The sequence below is a fragment of the Venturia canescens genome, chromosome 3 (genome assembly GCF_019457755.1).
Source record: "Venturia canescens isolate UGA chromosome 3, ASM1945775v1, whole genome shotgun sequence".
Taxonomy (NCBI): domain Eukaryota; kingdom Metazoa; phylum Arthropoda; class Insecta; order Hymenoptera; family Ichneumonidae; genus Venturia; species Venturia canescens.
Genome location: NC_057423.1, coordinates 558,948 through 575,626, shown reverse-complemented (window position 1 = coordinate 575,626; position 16,679 = coordinate 558,948). Strand labels below are relative to the sequence as shown.

Below are 16,679 nucleotides of genomic sequence, written 5' to 3'. Positions count from 1 at the left end.
TACTCATCACCGAGTCTATCACTTCATCATCATCATTATCGTTATCCTCAAAATTATCACTATCGGTTTCTAATAACTTACAGGATATTCCATCACCTGCCTCAAAACTCACGTTAATACCTAAACTTTTCATTTTTAAAAATGCATTATCCTTGGCATTTTTAATTGTCTTGAGGATATCGTCTGTATGTGGTAACAAGCACCCTTCATTTTCTCGCTTGTTACTTGTTCCAGCTCTAGGGTATTGAAAAAGCTTGGTTCTTTTGTTTAAATTACCAGAAGATATATCTTCCTGCAAAAAGATTTTTTCAATTCGTTGGAAAGTTTCAAGAAGGCTAGTATTAACAATGGTAGAGTAGGTGGTGCTCATCGATCTCAAACGTCTAAAAAAACTTTCGCAAGCTTGACTACTGGCTAGTGACGGCAAAAACATTTTCGTGAAATTATCTTTAGTAGCGGAATGTTTTTTTAGCTTAAAAATGAAATTAATTAAACCATGAGCATTGATTTCCATACATAAATAGGTATTCAAAGAAATAAAATTATCTGTCACGGAATATTCTGTATGACTCAACAACCACGCTCTCCAGTATCGGAGGATAAAAATACAGTACCAACTATTTTCGATCCTTTCGAGAGGAGACATATCTTCCTGAAGAAATGCACTCAAATAAAGCCTAATTATGTCCAAATAAATCACAGTTGCATCGCTTTGGGGGATTTTCAGTTTCAATCGGTTAGTGACTTTTGAATCACAAATTTTTTCAACCGATGCATAGTTCATTTTGTCTTTTAGCGACAAATCTTTCTCTGTCAAACAGTGCTTATCCTTAGATTCTGTCTTCATTAAAATCTGTAAATGACTCGATGATATCAAAAAATCTCCCATCGGAAGTAAACTTGAGTGTTTTAATAGACGGACTCGGAGTTTAGCTCCAATATGGATGATATCTTGGATAGCAATTATTTCTGGTTCCAACTTTGCATGAAAATAAGGCATCTCAAAATCTTTTCCATTCGAATCTGTATGCTTCTTACTTCTTTTACCCAATTGACTTATTATACGCATTCCTTTCAACAACCTTGGGTCACCATCCGAAGATACACCGAGTACTGTGATCCCTTCTTTCTTCAAATGTTCGACAATATATGCCCACCGTTCTAGAACATCACTATGAAAAAACTTATTGTCTGTACCGAATATGCAAAGACAAAAAGTTGGAGCGGTATCTGCTAAAGATTGAGCAATTATCACATATGCTAAACTAGATATAGTACCAGTCTCAAAGCTTTCTTGTATTTTGCGAGCAGAGGTGGCTTCATAAACGCCTGAAATCGGGAGCCCTTGTTTATTCAACGGTAATACGAAACCGACCAACTGATTAGAAGCACTGTCGTATTGAATACGTCCTGTAATGCGAGTCGCATCTTCACTCAACCAAACCGTCAACGGTAAATTTCTCGCAATAAGAAATTCCTTTAACTCTTTCACTCGTACCGCACCTTCTATAATATCGTGGCTATTTTTTGACATTACTCTACTAATCGTTTTCAGCGACGGTATTGGTAAATTAGCGTAAAGTGTTTCATATAGCATTCTACCTCCAATAGTGAATAAGTAAGTACAGAAAAGCTTCAATGTTTCGTCATGTCTTTTACCTTGCTCTTTTTTGTTGCACTGTTTTTCGGCACTTTCAAATAATTTTACGAGAAATTCGGAATGGGTTGCCCTGGTTTTAACCTCTTTGCTGGTCTCGGAATGCTCGGAAAAATGCTGATTTTTCGATTTGACAAAGTTCATTAAGGTTTCACTCAAATTTTTGTTTTTTTCGATTAATAATTGGAGCTGAGTCAAAACTGGATAAAAAGTAGTTATTCGAGTTTGAGTCGAGTCTATTGATGAGTGCAATTTTTTCATATTACGATACATCCGTGAGTACTTCCCTTTACGAACTTTTGATGAGACTGTTTTATCGAGACAGTCCGTCCGATGACTATCTCGACTTAATATTCCCCCGATTTCTCCTGATCATAGAGGAGGTCAAAAGAACTCGAAATGAATCCCGTTGAAGTTGATGGGGAATCCAACGACGTCAAATCTGTCTTATCAACTTCGGTAATGGTCGATTTTTCATCTGTTAAATTGTATAAAGAATTAAAAGTTATTGTATCATAAAAATGCTAATTACGTGAATAAATAAAAATAATTACCTGATTTATTCTCAGATGCATCACGAAATATTTCAGATGCTTCGATGGCGCGAATTTCTTCTCGACCTTTTCCCGGTGAATACAAGATTGGAATGAATTCGGAGATCTTGTCGTTTTTGATTGATCTTTCATCAGTTGAATTTGGTTTATCAAGAGTGTTCGATTCTAACTTATTGCACTTGGATGCTCGAAGAACCTCCACAATGGATGAACTTTTTCGTTTTTTGGATTTTTCAGTTGGTAGATTTTGGTGACTTTTTATGTGTCTTCGAAAGTTCGACAGGACCCACTTTGATCCTCGCTGTCCGATGTGTCCACATTTTGTGAGTTTCGTGATGAACGAACACTTAGGGCATTTAATGTTTGCTCGGTACGTGTACGACTGTGGAAAGCCGTCTTCTCCATAATTTTCGCTTATTGAGACTTGAATTTCAAGATCTTGTGTTGAAATTCTCTTACATTTGTTCTCCATATTTTCTCCATCGTTATCCTCCAAAATTTTTTTTACAATTTTCGATAGAGTTTTCCTTTCATCCTCAGTATCACCTTTCTCTACTTGCACTGAAAAATTCGAGCTAGATGCTTTTCCCGAAGTATATAATTGTGAAAGCTTTTTTTGTTGCGAAGGAGTAGCGGAACGTTCAGGCATTTTCCAAAATTCCAACGGTTTTGTTTCCACAATTTTCGCTAATTCTAGAAGCAAATGTTTGTCTCCCATGACAAATTGAAATTTTGCCGGACAAGTATGGTAGTTGTGATAATAATCTTGTCGATGGTCCTCTGGTTTCAAAAAGAACTCCATCTCGTCTCGAGCAAATGTTTCCATTTCTTTAATCGTATCCTCAGAAATGTGACGAAATGCCATGGGGTTGAGAAAATTATTCAATCGGAGAATATTTTTCACGTAAGTTGGAATAAGTGATAACGATTCCCTTTCTAATAATTTCAAAAAGTAATCCGAGGGGGAAACTTGTTCTGTTTTGTCTTGTTCGAATGAAACGCTATCACTTCTCCCCGTTTCTTCCGAGATTTCTTCGTCTTCCATCTTTTTACGATTCATGGAGCTTCAATTATCTGGGATGAAGTTCAAAAAAACACGTTTTTAACTGAGTTTTTATCATCAAAGTTTCATTTCCGGTTTGTTGTGATTACGATTAGAAAAAAATGCTACTTTTAATTTTGTAACCGGCAGAAAAATTGTCGACGACGTAAAGTGTATCGAAACTACCATTCATGTTGTATAATTAATAAAAAAAAAAGACGAAAAAAATCAAGCGGAATAGAACTTTAATCACTTTAATCGACTTTAATAATTAGAATTTTTTTAAAGATTTTCAGTATCGAGTATTTTTTAAGCATAAAACCGTAAAGTATTCGGCTACTGTCTCGGCTACTGTACAACAATCGAGGGCTCGCTCGAAGATTATATCGTCGTGATTTTCTGGGAAGTATATACAATGTAAACACGGTAAACACTGTAAATCAATTTTGATTGAATTTATTTATCATTGAATATTCAACTCGATAACGAAGTAAAAATATATCGATACTTACCAATAATATTCCGTAATATTCATTCAATACCACTCAAACTCTGCTTTTAAGAGAGAGACGATTTTTATACTAAAAGTTTCTCGAAGAGATCTGTCACACACAAACAACCGCGAACAACTGGGTTCGTTACGACCTCTAAGAACGAGCCAATGCCTCGGCCCTCGCCTCGGCCTATGCATGTTTGAACGCGTTTTCTTTCCAGCATAAACGCATAACATAAACGTTGGTTGGAGGTTTGTTTACTTCGAGAGGGGATTAGCGATTCCCTATGATTTCCAAAATGTGAAGATTTCTTTGCGATTTTGCACGATTTCCTATTTATTTTGAGAAATCGTAAGGAAATCAGGAATCATGCAATTCGCTCGATTTCCAGCGACTTCTAGCGATTGCCGATCTGATTTTTGATAAAATGGTTCAAAGATTTCTTAAGTGAGCAGCCCCTCGCGCCTGACACAATTTCAACCACAATTTTCGTGTCGATGATCTTGGATAATGACGTCAATTCGCTCGTATAATTCAATCGTTGGAACAATCGTACGCGTTACTACATTTGTCGCGAACGATTCAATTATTTCGAGGATTTAAATCTCCGCTCCTCACGCAGCAGAGATGCAACGGGGAAGGGCAAAATTTCGACGAAACATAAATTTGTAAATTTACATATACAATGTGTATTATTTAGGGACGTGAAGCACGTGCCCGGATGAGGCTGAAGTTTCCAACGTTGGAGTCCAACGAAACGATCGAAAAAACTCTCCAATAATTCCAGTAATTCTCCTATTTTGTTCCCTGCCAAATTTGCATTTCGTAGTTTTTCAAGCTGCACCAACGATTCGTGAAATAAAAAATTGGTGAATTACAAACGTTTTTTTCGTTCATTTCGTTGGACTCCAACGTTGGAAACTTCAGCGTCGTGTGCCCGGAGCCTCATGAATCATTTTCGATTCATATTAGTACAAATGTACGTATTGATACGTGCGGCGGCGAGTTGTGTGTGCGTTCGTGTGTGCATTCGAGAATCATTGCAATGCTCATGCAATTCGACTCGAGGCGCTCTCAACGCTCCTGTTTCGCGTTGGTGTTTGTCTTGTCATGCGTCGTCGAAGCCTCGTACCGGTTTTTTCACGAGATCGACCGAATTTTTAATCCAAGACGACGGAGAAAGAGAAATTTTCTCGATATATGCTTACCGCGCCTGAGTTATCGATCTATGAATAATTCACTCTTTCTTATTAAAATATATTTATTTCTTACATTATTTATGACTTTCCTCTCGAGTAAGTAGCGTAACTGGGAAAAGTGTCTTTAACGCGTTAGTCGTCATGAGAAATTTTCGTAATTTATTTCATTTCGACAAGTTATAGAAAAATTCACGAATTATATGCGTTGAGAAAATGATAAATTTTCTTCTACTTCCACTCATTTTTGTTGTCAATCTTTTCTCGTAAATTTCGAATTCATTAATATTCACATTTCCATAACTTTCTTAAAACTCTTCGCGTATTTTTCACGTATATGTAAAACTTGATTTCTTATTGCAGACGTTTATATGCCAAGTCACGTTTCTCAAACAAAAAACAATCGTAACTTGTCATTGTACACACGTTTATACAGGCCCCCTCTGCTTTCGTCTATTCCTGTCGCAGTTTTCTACCTAATTCGCAGCCTCGAACGAGTCACCAGCCGATCGAACTATAACTAGAAATTGCACAATTTGTTCCGCCGAAGAAGGAGTTTGAGTAAACACATTTGTTTTTATAAAGTAGCGACAGCTGTCCGAATAAAATTGTTATTATATTAGAAATATCGCGCTCGAATGATTCGAAAGAGGCAAACGCAAACGTAATTCGTATGTTGCGCGTCTTACTGTCGATGCTCGATGCGAAACCGCAAACGTATCGCGGGCGATGCACATCGCAATTTGAGTCCGAGCCGGCTCTCGTCGAACCGCGGGGTTAATCGGAGTAGAGAAAAAAATTGAAAATAAAAAGAAAGGTTGAGAAAATAAGGCCCGACATAGGATCACGTACGATTCTCGAGCTGTTGCGTTATACCGTAAAACACAAAACGCGATCGAGATCCCACCGAAGGGCGAGAACGAGAGGGAGGGAGAGCCGAATGAAAAGGGCGCACGAATCGTTTTGCTATCGAGAACGATCGATTCGTTTTATAGGCCAATTTGGCGGGGAGTTGAAAAAAAATTATCAAGTCGACGTTCAGGAGCGATTATCACTCAATCCGACCGCGAATGAACAATATTCTCCTGTTTTTTTTTGTCAATAATGAGTGATTGTGACAAAAAAAAAAAAAAAACAGGAGTTACGATGAGCTTGCGCGATCGAGTTGTCGCCGGCACTCTCCGGTCGTCACGAAATCCGCCTCATCATTGCGACACTCGAAAAAAAAGTGTAACGGTCAATTACCGCAGTTTCCATTCTACCCTACGCACAAAAACTGTAAGATTCCTTAAAATAATAGTAGCGAATTGGATTTGCGTGCACAGGTAAACGGTCAACATCCAAATATATACGAACACGAGTATAAAAAGCTCGACTACAGTCCGTCTTTGAATACGCATGAGCGCGGCGGGGGGTCCGAGAGCACATGCACGCACGCGTGTACCGGAGAAACAATAAACATTGAAATTTCCCCCTGCCCCTTGCCTCTCTCTCTCTCTCTCTCTCGTTTTCTCTTTGCCGCCGAATCGGAAACTACTAGTGTACAAAGCACACACAAGTGTCGGTGCCATCGTACACATGTGTTTCGCGAGCGTTTGAAATAAAAAGGGCGCGGTTAGCGCATTGGACTAGCGCGTTAGAATCGTAGGTTACGACCTTTGAGCTTCCGTACATCGATAGATACGAATAGACTGGTGTCTGCCCCGCGCGCGCACGTGTAAAGCAAAGCGGAGAGCCGGACGAGAGAGGCGTAAGCGGTGAAACTGGGCGCCGGCTAGGCGCGCGGATACCAGTGTACATATACTCTCTCCGTCCTTCCCTCGTACCTCCTCCCGTACTACTCGGCAGCTACGACGAGCTGCTTCGGAAGGTCCGCGTGCCACCGCGACTATGTGCAGTCACGGCGCGCGGCAAATCAACCTCTTCGATGCATGCACACCCGGTGTCTCCGAAACCAAATCGGTCATTCGCACAGGCGCAGCTTCGACGAATCGCACGAAATTCAAGCTTCCCGGATACCGCGGAATACCGGTTCAATCGGATCATTCGAGTCAAGTTGCACCGCGCCGTCGTCATGAAGCCAGAAGTTGTCGGCCATCACCGAATAATTAATATTTTTTGTGTTTTACTCGAAAATACTCGAGGGCAAGGCCTCCGAATCGAGCCTCCAAATATTCGATGTCATTTCCCGAACACCCCGTCGTCGACGAGCTCTTCATGTGTATAGAACATATATATAGAACGAGAAAGCGAGAGTACAGCGCTGCTTAATGTATACGTATATACACATGTATACATTAAGCAGTGCCATTCTCGTGTTTTACTCGTATCATGCACTCGCGTACTTAATATATTACTCGAGGCAGAACGAGGAAGAAGTTTGGACCGAGTTTAACGTGTTTTTATATACTTATATATATATGATCTGCATGCGGCGATTATTCATTCGGATGTGTGTTCAAGAAGAAAACCGCTGAATAATGTTCAATCGAGCCTGCAAAAACGTAGTTTTGTATTTACGAGGGCATGAGTCACCTCGTTTGTTTCGCGTCGAAAAGAAAAAATGGAGCTCTCCCGCGCGTTAAAAAAATCTAGCAAAATTAGCGAATTCGGATAAACTTCCGAAAAGCGGAAACCGAATTTTGAGCTGAAATTTTGCATACTGCTTCTTTATAACAATATAAGACTTCCCCTAAAAGGATTTTTGGCGACTAGCAATATTTATTGAGAAATTGAATTTTTAAGTTGCTATTTTAGCCCGAGCAAGTATATCTATATCGCTTATCTCGCTCGGCCGGTATCCTTACTTCGCTGTAGTGCCCAGGCTACATGAATGGCAAACGTTGCGCTCCTTGGCTGGGCTACTCCGGGGATTTTTTCCTTAAAATTCCGTCTCCCCTGCGCTTTTTTTTTTTAATTTTTTTAATTTGAACAAAGAAAAAAGAAAATTCTTGAAAAGTAAATGGGTGGGTCTCCCCGGCGCGAAGCACCGGGGAGACGGAATTTTAAGGAAAAAATCCCCGGAGTAGCCCAGCCAAGGAGCGCAACGTTTGCCATCCATGTAGCCTAGGCACTATAGCGGAGTGAGGATACCGGCCGAGCGAGATAAGCGATATAGATATACTTGCTCGGGCTAAAATAGCAACTTAAAAATTCAATTTCTCAATAAATATTGCTAGTCGCCAAAAATCCTTTTAGGGGAAGTCTTATATTGTTATAAAGAAGCAGTATGCAAAATTTCAGCTCAAAATTCGGTTTCCGCTTTTCGGAAGTACAGCCGCGAATTCCGAGGTTAAACATTTTTTTGCTTCCGTTTATTTTTCCTCCAATCTGTAAATTCGTCGAACGATGAAATAAACAAATTATTGGAAGAAAGATCAAAGCGAGCGAATGATCGGGAAAGCAGCGAGCTTCTGAGCACACTCGCGTCAGAGATTCAACACAAATTACTTCCTGATTGACGATAATCGAGGTCATGTTTTTCCGCCGCTTCGACGCGAAAATTCGCTCGGTCACGTAATAATTCCACACGACGAATAGAGAATTTTTAAATTAAGCCAGCCATCGAGAAGAAAAACATTATCATCGAAGGGGTTCCGCGACTGAAAGTTGCTCCGTTGCGAACTTGCTGGGAATGGGCGGGGGGGAAGGGGGAACATTTCTCTGTGCACATATTTGCGTTTGGATACTTTCAAGACTAATTGCTCATTCGCGTTACCGAAATAAAATTAATTAGATTTTCGCTCCGCGTCAAACCTCAATAATTATCTTTTCATAGCAGCGTTATATTTACAACCAAATTAAAAACATGTAAATGCCCCGCGCGATCCGATAATCAATATATTTTCTAAACATTTTAATGTTTATGCGCGCGCCACCCAGCTCGTTGGCTACCGTTGCGGTGTGCTCGTTTATGAATACTCGCACGATGCCGTTTATGAGTATTGATAATAAACGGGTATAGCGATTGCAACGATTTAAACATGACACGCTCGGCGTCTGCAATTATGACACTTGTCGCGTGCGAATCTATGTTCAACAGGTTCGGTGTGTATAATCATTTCATACGTATATACGTAAACGCGTCCCGCGATATTGTATAAAGTATATAAACGCGCTCTCCGCCCTAAATCCGAGGAACCCACCCGCGATGTTTGCCTATCGGTTTTCACATGCCTGGTGTATAGAAAAATTAATGTTGCTTCAACGATTTCCCGAGTAGTACCTCCTACAATAACGAGCGTGTCCGACGAAGAAACACGAATAACGAATTCATTGTTGGGGGATCTTATTTAAGCCCAACAAAAAAACTCGGCAGATCGACGGAGGTATTATTTCCAAATCTTTGCAGCTTCGTGCCAGTCCACACACCTGAAAGACCTCGAAAAAGCGCGAGACAGTTGTCCTTTGTATCGTCGAAATCCCTTGTACAAGTTTACCCCCGTTCCAAAACGAGGCTATAGCTCGAGGGCGTAAATTTCATAAATTTACATACGAATAAATATAGTGTTTCAGGTGTTTTTTGTTCGCTGGATACAAACGTGTACGTATATTTTATACAAAGATACATTATTATAAAGTTGACACATTTTGTGCGGAATCCCAGCATGGATCCCGCTCGCGCGTTTCATATAGCATGTATCGAACCCGCCAGTTTCGACGTTAATTATTATCGCATTCCATTATCTCGGTAATAAGCACACGTCGTTGGAGTTTAAATTCCATCGCTATATCGCGGTTCGTACATGTGTCCGCGTCGCTCTTCCTTCGCGTAGGTGGTTTGTAATGCGCGTTTCCTCATAAGAATAACAGTGTCCGAGATTCTCACGTTATTGATATTTGTCTGAAAAATTCCGAATTCTTTAGAAATTTATCGTATTCGCGTGACGGAAAATCACAGCAGGTTCTATAACAATTAATCGCACGACGCATTCGTACTCAAGAATGTCCCTCCATTTTCGCTTTATAAACCGCGGAAACGAGAAGCGAACGTGAGAACACGAATGACGTTGAAGTTTGCAACGTTGGAGTCCAACGAAATGATGTAAAAAAACTCTCCAACAATTCGAGTAATTCTCCAAAATTGGAGAATAGTTTTTCAACCTACACCGCAACGATTTCGTGAAATAAAAAATTATAGTCAATCGCAAACTTCAGCGTCGTGAACATGAGCGAATGGACGGCGAGGAAAAAGGAAGGGTAAAAAAAGAAAATTGGAAAAAACCTTGAAAATTTGCTTATTCCCGCAATATCATCGATTGTTTCGAATGGAATTTTGGGAGAGCCTGCCGGGTGCTTGGAAATAAAATTGTTTGGAAAAGTAAAGAAGGAGGGTCCGAATCGCGGCGTATGTACAAGTATATTGAGGGTTCGAAGCGTATGTCCCCCCCGTGTAAAAATACGCTCTTGCCGAGTCCAGTGAGTGGAGCTGACGCATACAGAAACACGTCTCGGTGGCGCCTGCTGACGCGCTTCCACCATCTATACTAACTATGTATACTTATACATGCTAGTACGACTTTTATGTGCGGAGAATATGCGTGCGAGGAAGCGAGCACATGGGCGTGCATGAGTGCGTGACGAGACGGGCGGGAGGGCTTGGGCGTTAATACACCCCTCCTCCTATTTATGTACACGTATATACGCCGCGTTTCAACACGCTCCTGTACTATACCTCCGACTTACGTGTAAACTTTGATTATACGGCGATTAGCCACTGAGGACAATAAGAAGTAACAAAAAACGTCGAAAATTACCGTATTTTTATCGTTTATTCGCTTTTCTCCACTGGTCGGCAATGTCATCGATATATTATTTTTCATTTTCCGAAAGGACGAAATGTTTTTCAAGTACCCAATGATGGGAATTCGTTCGGAAGGATTCGACGGTGTCGCAGCCGTACCGCGATCCTCCGACAGAATCGAGATCGTTCGAGTTCCGCGGAAAACATTCTATCGGTTCTGTTCAAGCTCCGTCGTAAGTAAACTTGAGTTCGATTATTTTAGTCGGTAGGATAGAGTGAGAAAGAGAGAGCAGCGAGACAGAAGCGAATTCGCGGGGCGTAGGCGCGTAACGGAACACGCTCCGGTGTGGCAGTCCCATATGTACGATCTACCGTGTTTCTCCATGTTTTTACTCCTTTTTTCTCTTCCACACATGCCAACACTTGCGTGGGACTTTGGTCTGGAATTCTGTGATGCAGATCGATTTATAGGATTACATGTTACAATTTTGAGTATACAGAATAAATGACCGGCGGGGAGGAAAGAAACATGTGCGAAATACCTAAAAAATTGAGATTCGAAAAACGAACGAGAGTTGGATGATTCGTGTGTTCGAAAATACTCCAAAACTTTTCAATACCAAAATATTTGATTAAAATATCATCGGATATTCTTGAAAAATCGTACGACGATTTGTTAAAACCTCCTTTTCGTAAGGACGCGTTCGAAGCGAGATCGATTGAGCGCGACGGAACATTACGAACTTTTCGCCTTCTATATTTTCTAAATATTAAAACAGAGGAGGAAGGATAAAAAATAATCCTTTTCTCTATTTTATACCCTCTCGCATGAGTGCGCGCGCGCGTGTGTGTCAATGAAAAAAAAACAACGAAAAAATGGATTGCACGTTGCGAACGTCGTGGGTGCAACAGCATGAATCATAATCGCCACTCGCGATCCAAGTTGCGCCAAATCGATTATAAAACATATAGCAAAACAACGTAGACGTACGTTTTTCACATATAATCTCTATGAACACACGGCTTTACAGGTCTATTACAAATTGCAATAATAAACCAGGTTTACACGAATGTTGATCAAGTCCTTGAATCGTCACTGCGCCAACTCCAATAAACATATGTACTACCTACATTGATACGTATGCACATGTATGTCGTGCAGTTGTCTGATGAAAGTCTCGACGCAGACTCGTACCTTTCTAATTCGAATTCGCGCCGCGCCATTGTAGATGACCGTTTTTTTTTTTTTTTTTTTTTTTTTTTAACGTATACGAGTACACAATCTTTATGCACGCCGAGCTGTTGAGATTTATTATCCTAGCATTAGGCGTCGTTTGTTACTCAACGGGAATAGAGCGAGAGCAAAACTTTTAAAGTTTGTGCGAAATCATCAGACTTTGTTGCGCGCCTCCTCTTACTCGAACAATCTCACAACAGATCGGAGAAGTAAAAAACTTTTCGGGTTAATTGATAATCTCGCGGCGGCTGGTCCACCCCGTACGATGACCGTTTTCCGTTTGACACCCCCCGCATTTCGCAACTCGTTACATTTTTTTTCTTCTTCTTTTTCATCTTTTTATCTGAATTCGACACCGACTTCTCGCGTTACCAATTACCGAGTAAAATGCACACCGCGAGTGCACGAGCAAGAGGTACCCCCAAAGAAAAAGCATGCGCGATATATCCCGTTTTGTACCAGCTCCGCTCCGCAACCAGATTGAGGCCAAGGTGTGTACGTAACGCGCTCTCGCATACGCAATTTTACAAACCTCGGAGTACCGCCCGATTCGACCCACCGACCCCTTCTTACGCTAACTCAACGTCCGCGATACGGTCTTGTTTATCTTCCGAATACATGCACCTTTTACGGACTACAAATATCGAAATGGTGCAAAATTTTTGGGACGTTTTTAAAACATTTCAATGTAGCGTCTAACGCGCGCGCGCATTTTCACCTATACAAAATTTCGTCGGTATAAGAATTCTTGGAACGCTTCGCATTTTATCGAATGGGGCTGTCAAATGAATATTCGGCCATTTGCCATTCGCAATTTGGTCACAAAAATTAACCGCGCCATTCAACCGGATGAACTTCTCCGTAACGGCGTCCGCTCGAATTATTTATAGGCCCATCGTCGTTCGTGAGCTAAAGACGTCGTGATTTTGACGTCCTCCTCCCTGCGAGTGACCTGCTCGTTGCCATTACCATCGAATACTTGTACCCCCGTGGAATTTACGGTATTGCCGCAACACGTCGCGCCTCGTATAGAGTACGAGTATTAAAGTTACAGCACGCTCGGCAAATATTAAAATGCGTGTATAGAGAGAGAGAGCGAGGGGAGTAGAGATTTATAAAATACTTCGAGGCAGGGACGAGCAGCCGAAGGGGAAACGATTTCGCGAATATGTAAATGTTAGCATTTTGTATGCGATATGACGCGGGAAGATCGAGGATGCCGAGCGTATGCGCGCTCTTCTATCTCTTCGATTCGTCGATTTATAGTTTGTACTCCGCGGTGGATATACGTTCGGTCAGATAGGAAAGAGGGATAAGTGCGTTTTGAATTTAAATGAACGAGCGCATCGATGTCGAACTTTAAAATAGTAACGCGTCCGCGCGTATGCAACGCTTCGATTTCATACGCGTATATCGATGTGCGAGTCTGCGTATGCATATTAGAGGTATTATAATTGCGAATGCTGGCTTCTGACATGCAGGCAGGCTTCCGATCGTATTCCCGCCTCTGCACTTATCGCATTTTTCAAATGGATTTTCCGAGGGCATTTGCATTGTTTGAAAGATTGAAATTGTCTCTAGTTATCGGAAGATTCGATTGCGGAAGGATCTTTCGAATTTTAATTAAACTGCTGTTCAAATCACGAGGATTCTGTTGAACATGAAAAGTGAGACGCCCCGGCGGAAACCGTCTCAACACTCTCAGAACACAAACCCCAGCCGCGATCCTTGAAATTGTAGAATTTTTGTGACACGAGCATCTAAAACAGCCGTGAGGAAATAATTTGGGAGAGAGATCCAAGAGAAAGAAAGAATTTGCATATAAATTCTTCTCCGTGAAGATTTTCATTTCTGTGTACACTTATATTTAAAATGAAAAAAAAATCATCACTAATTTTCAGATTTTTAACTGCAACGATTCAACCGTCGGAACGGTTTGTGGAAAACACTATGACGTCGCATAAATCGGCACATTCGCAGAGCGAATATTAAGGTCGGCTCGCCGTATATATATCTTTTACAGCTTTGAGTTCAATCAGATCGGCTACCGCGTGTGTGCGCCTTCTTCCGCCTCGACCGATGCACCGCGCGCGATATCTCTACGCCCGCGCGAACAACTCTTGCGGTTGCTTCACCCAGCATATTCTCGTTGGCACGTGTATCCGGGAATTTTTGTCTGTTATACGGCGTAACACAAGTTGCGATCCAACGCGCGTCAAGATCGCCGATACAAACCTTTGGGTTATCCGCAATCCGTTTTCGCGTATGCATACGATCGCGGAGCTTATCGCAATAAGAACGCATCTTCGTTCTTGCGAACGACGCTGAGGTTTGCAACCTTCGAGTCCAACGAAATGAATGAAGAAATAGTATATTGTAATTCACCAATTTTTTATTTCACGAAGCATCGGTGTAGATTGAAAAACTACGACGAATTGTGCAAATTCGGCACAGGGAACGAAATTGAAGAATTGTTGAAGAGTTTTTCTACATAATAATTTCTTTGGACTTATTGCGATGTTTCGAAGACGGAAAAACTTCTTGGTTCGGTAGATTCATTCATCCACGATTCGTAAGATCGTAGTACTTTTGAGTGTGCGCTCGTTATTCAAAACTATATATATATGTCTATTAGGTGTCAATTCTACGTGTAACTGGTTTGAATAGCGTTCCAGTGTCGCAATACACTTTAATACTATAGCTTAACTCACGTATATCGATAAATTTTTTTCCACAAATAATTGCCCCGGGATATTGAACGCGCGTCAAAATTTAGCCACTCGGGGCTCACTCTTTATTTCGCTCTCGTAAATACGAGTTCGGCGTGTACGCGGCGTGACGAAACAATCGCTCATGAAATAGACTCATTTTTCTCCGCACCGTACCGCATCATCGAGGTCACGGAGTTTACGATTATGAAAAGTTCGGAAGACAACGACAAACACTAAGATACATATATATTCGTGGCCGCGATGATTCACAACTATGCGGAGCCTTTTCCAATCTTATCGCCGCAGGAGCTTTCTTATATTCTCTCCATTAACATATTTGTTTTGCTCACGCGTTTATGTCGCTTTCCGCGTGTGTCATCTTTCTTGTCTGATCCTTGCCAAATATTTACGTGAAAGTCCTTCTTATCTCGCTGTCCGAATTCGACGAATAGTCAGAGCGAAAAGCAAACGATTGAATTTTCGACCGAGTTCGACTAAACGTATTTAAATACATAAATGTTATTCGATTCACGCAGAGGAAAAATATTTATAAAATCTTCCGCTTCGAAAGTCCATGGGCAAAATGTTTATGAATATATTCGTCGATGGCCATTCCGATTTATTTTCTCGCGAATCACACGGTCAAGCACGGCTTTCGTTTCACTTTTTTTTTCAAACCGAAACACACAAATGCAAAACACAAGCAAAATTAGTTATGTTTATGAATACCGTATCACATCTCAATTATTAAATATGCACGCGATTATCTCTTCATCAGATCAATCATCGATTTAAATAAAACTATCGATGATTTTTATCCAGCAATGTAGAACGAAGCAGACGAACGCCTACTCGAACAGGCGATAGACTCATTAATTAGTTACGTAATAACATATTTGCTTCGAGATTTTGCGAGCTGTAATCGTATGCTGGGACATTCCGGTTTGGTTCGAAAAAAAAACTCTTACTGCTCTGAATATCTTTTCAGAAGCATAAGTTTTTGTGTTCATTTCGATCGTAAAATATTTGAGGGTGCACAGTTCCGTTTGTTGTAACAGTTTTACCGTATCACCAAGATTCTTGATTGCTACAGCAATCAATAATACACCGAAAAATCTTGAAAAGTCCTATACGAATAAGAGTATTCATCGGAGCACCATTGCTCCGATTTAGAAAGCAGGGCAGAGGAAGCGATTGATCGCCGCTGAAACGTCAGAAATTGGTTCCACCGTGATAATGTCCCAATAAATGTATAAACGTGATACCCCGCGTGATCGACTGTATTCGCTGCTGCATCGACCACGGGGGCCATGGCATACGATCGTTATATTTCATCTATCGAACGATGTATGGAGAATTGTATATTGAATGGGAGACGACACGAGGCAGATCGATAAATCATGTTAAAAGTGCGTGAGACGCGGTCAAAGGACGCGTGACGAAAAGCATGCAGAAGCGGAACGAAGCTCGAAGCCTCGTAATATTTTACTTTTCTTTTTTTTTCTCTTGCCCAACTTTCCTCTTAAAGCGGTTTGTTTTCATAGAGTGAAAAATGGCCAGCACCTCGCGCGGTGTTTATATTTTCGTTACATACCGTTTTTTTCGTCACGCTTTGACTATGAACCGCGCGCTCATATTTAAATCTAATTCAGTCGTCAGTTTGCGCTTGCGGATTATCGAGTTAATCCCGCAAGAGGAACGAGCGTGTGCCAAGACCGAAGCTGTCGTCGATCGGTATCGAAAGAAATCACCGATCAGCCCGCTCTTATAATACGATCGACCCTAGGCGTAATACTGTTTGGAGAAGCAGAGCGCGGACGCGAGGTATCCTCTCGCGGCAATCGTACAGCAAACCCGTTCCTCAAGACCCCTGCTGCACCTCTTCTCTCTCTCGCTCTCTCTCTCTCTCTCTCTCTCCCCTCCTGGCCCGGATCCTTGCTCGATCGCGCAGGTAGACGATCGTAAATTCCGTCTCGATTTCTCTGCTCACTTCTTTTTTCCCCTTTCTCAAACTCCCTTCTTGCTCTCCTTACTTGTCTCTACGT

At 41.3% G+C, this 16,679-nt stretch overlaps 3 protein-coding genes across 4 annotated transcripts in view; 1 reads left to right on the top strand and 2 right to left on the bottom strand.

Moving 5' to 3' along the window:
* Positions 1-6,635, bottom strand: part of LOC122408561 (serine/threonine-protein kinase VRK1-like) — a 36,771-nt gene extending 30,136 nt beyond the window's left edge. The window contains exon 1 of the mRNA XM_043415393.1: positions 6,616-6,635. The gene's annotated coding sequence lies outside the window, so the exon portion shown is untranslated. The remainder of the gene's footprint in view (positions 1-6,615) is intronic.
* LOC122408565 (BMP and activin membrane-bound inhibitor homolog) overlaps positions 1-16,679 on the top strand; it is a 48,082-nt gene that overhangs the window by 14,418 nt on the left and 16,985 nt on the right. The window lies entirely within an intron of this gene.
* On the bottom strand, positions 2,020-3,851 carry LOC122408564 (uncharacterized). Its single transcript, XM_043415409.1, has 2 exons — positions 3,766-3,851; positions 2,020-3,285 (listed from the first exon to the last, which is right to left on the bottom strand). The coding sequence occupies exon 2, from the start codon at positions 3,269-3,271 to the stop codon at positions 2,186-2,188; it is 1,086 nt and encodes a 361-aa protein (XP_043271344.1). The 5' UTR covers positions 3,272-3,285; positions 3,766-3,851; the 3' UTR covers positions 2,020-2,185.

What these genes read in the sequence shown, in the direction of transcription:
- LOC122408564 (XM_043415409.1), bottom strand. Translation starts at nt 3,271, where the DNA reads ATGAATCGTAAAAAGATGGAAGACGAAGAAATCTCGGAAGAAACGGGG.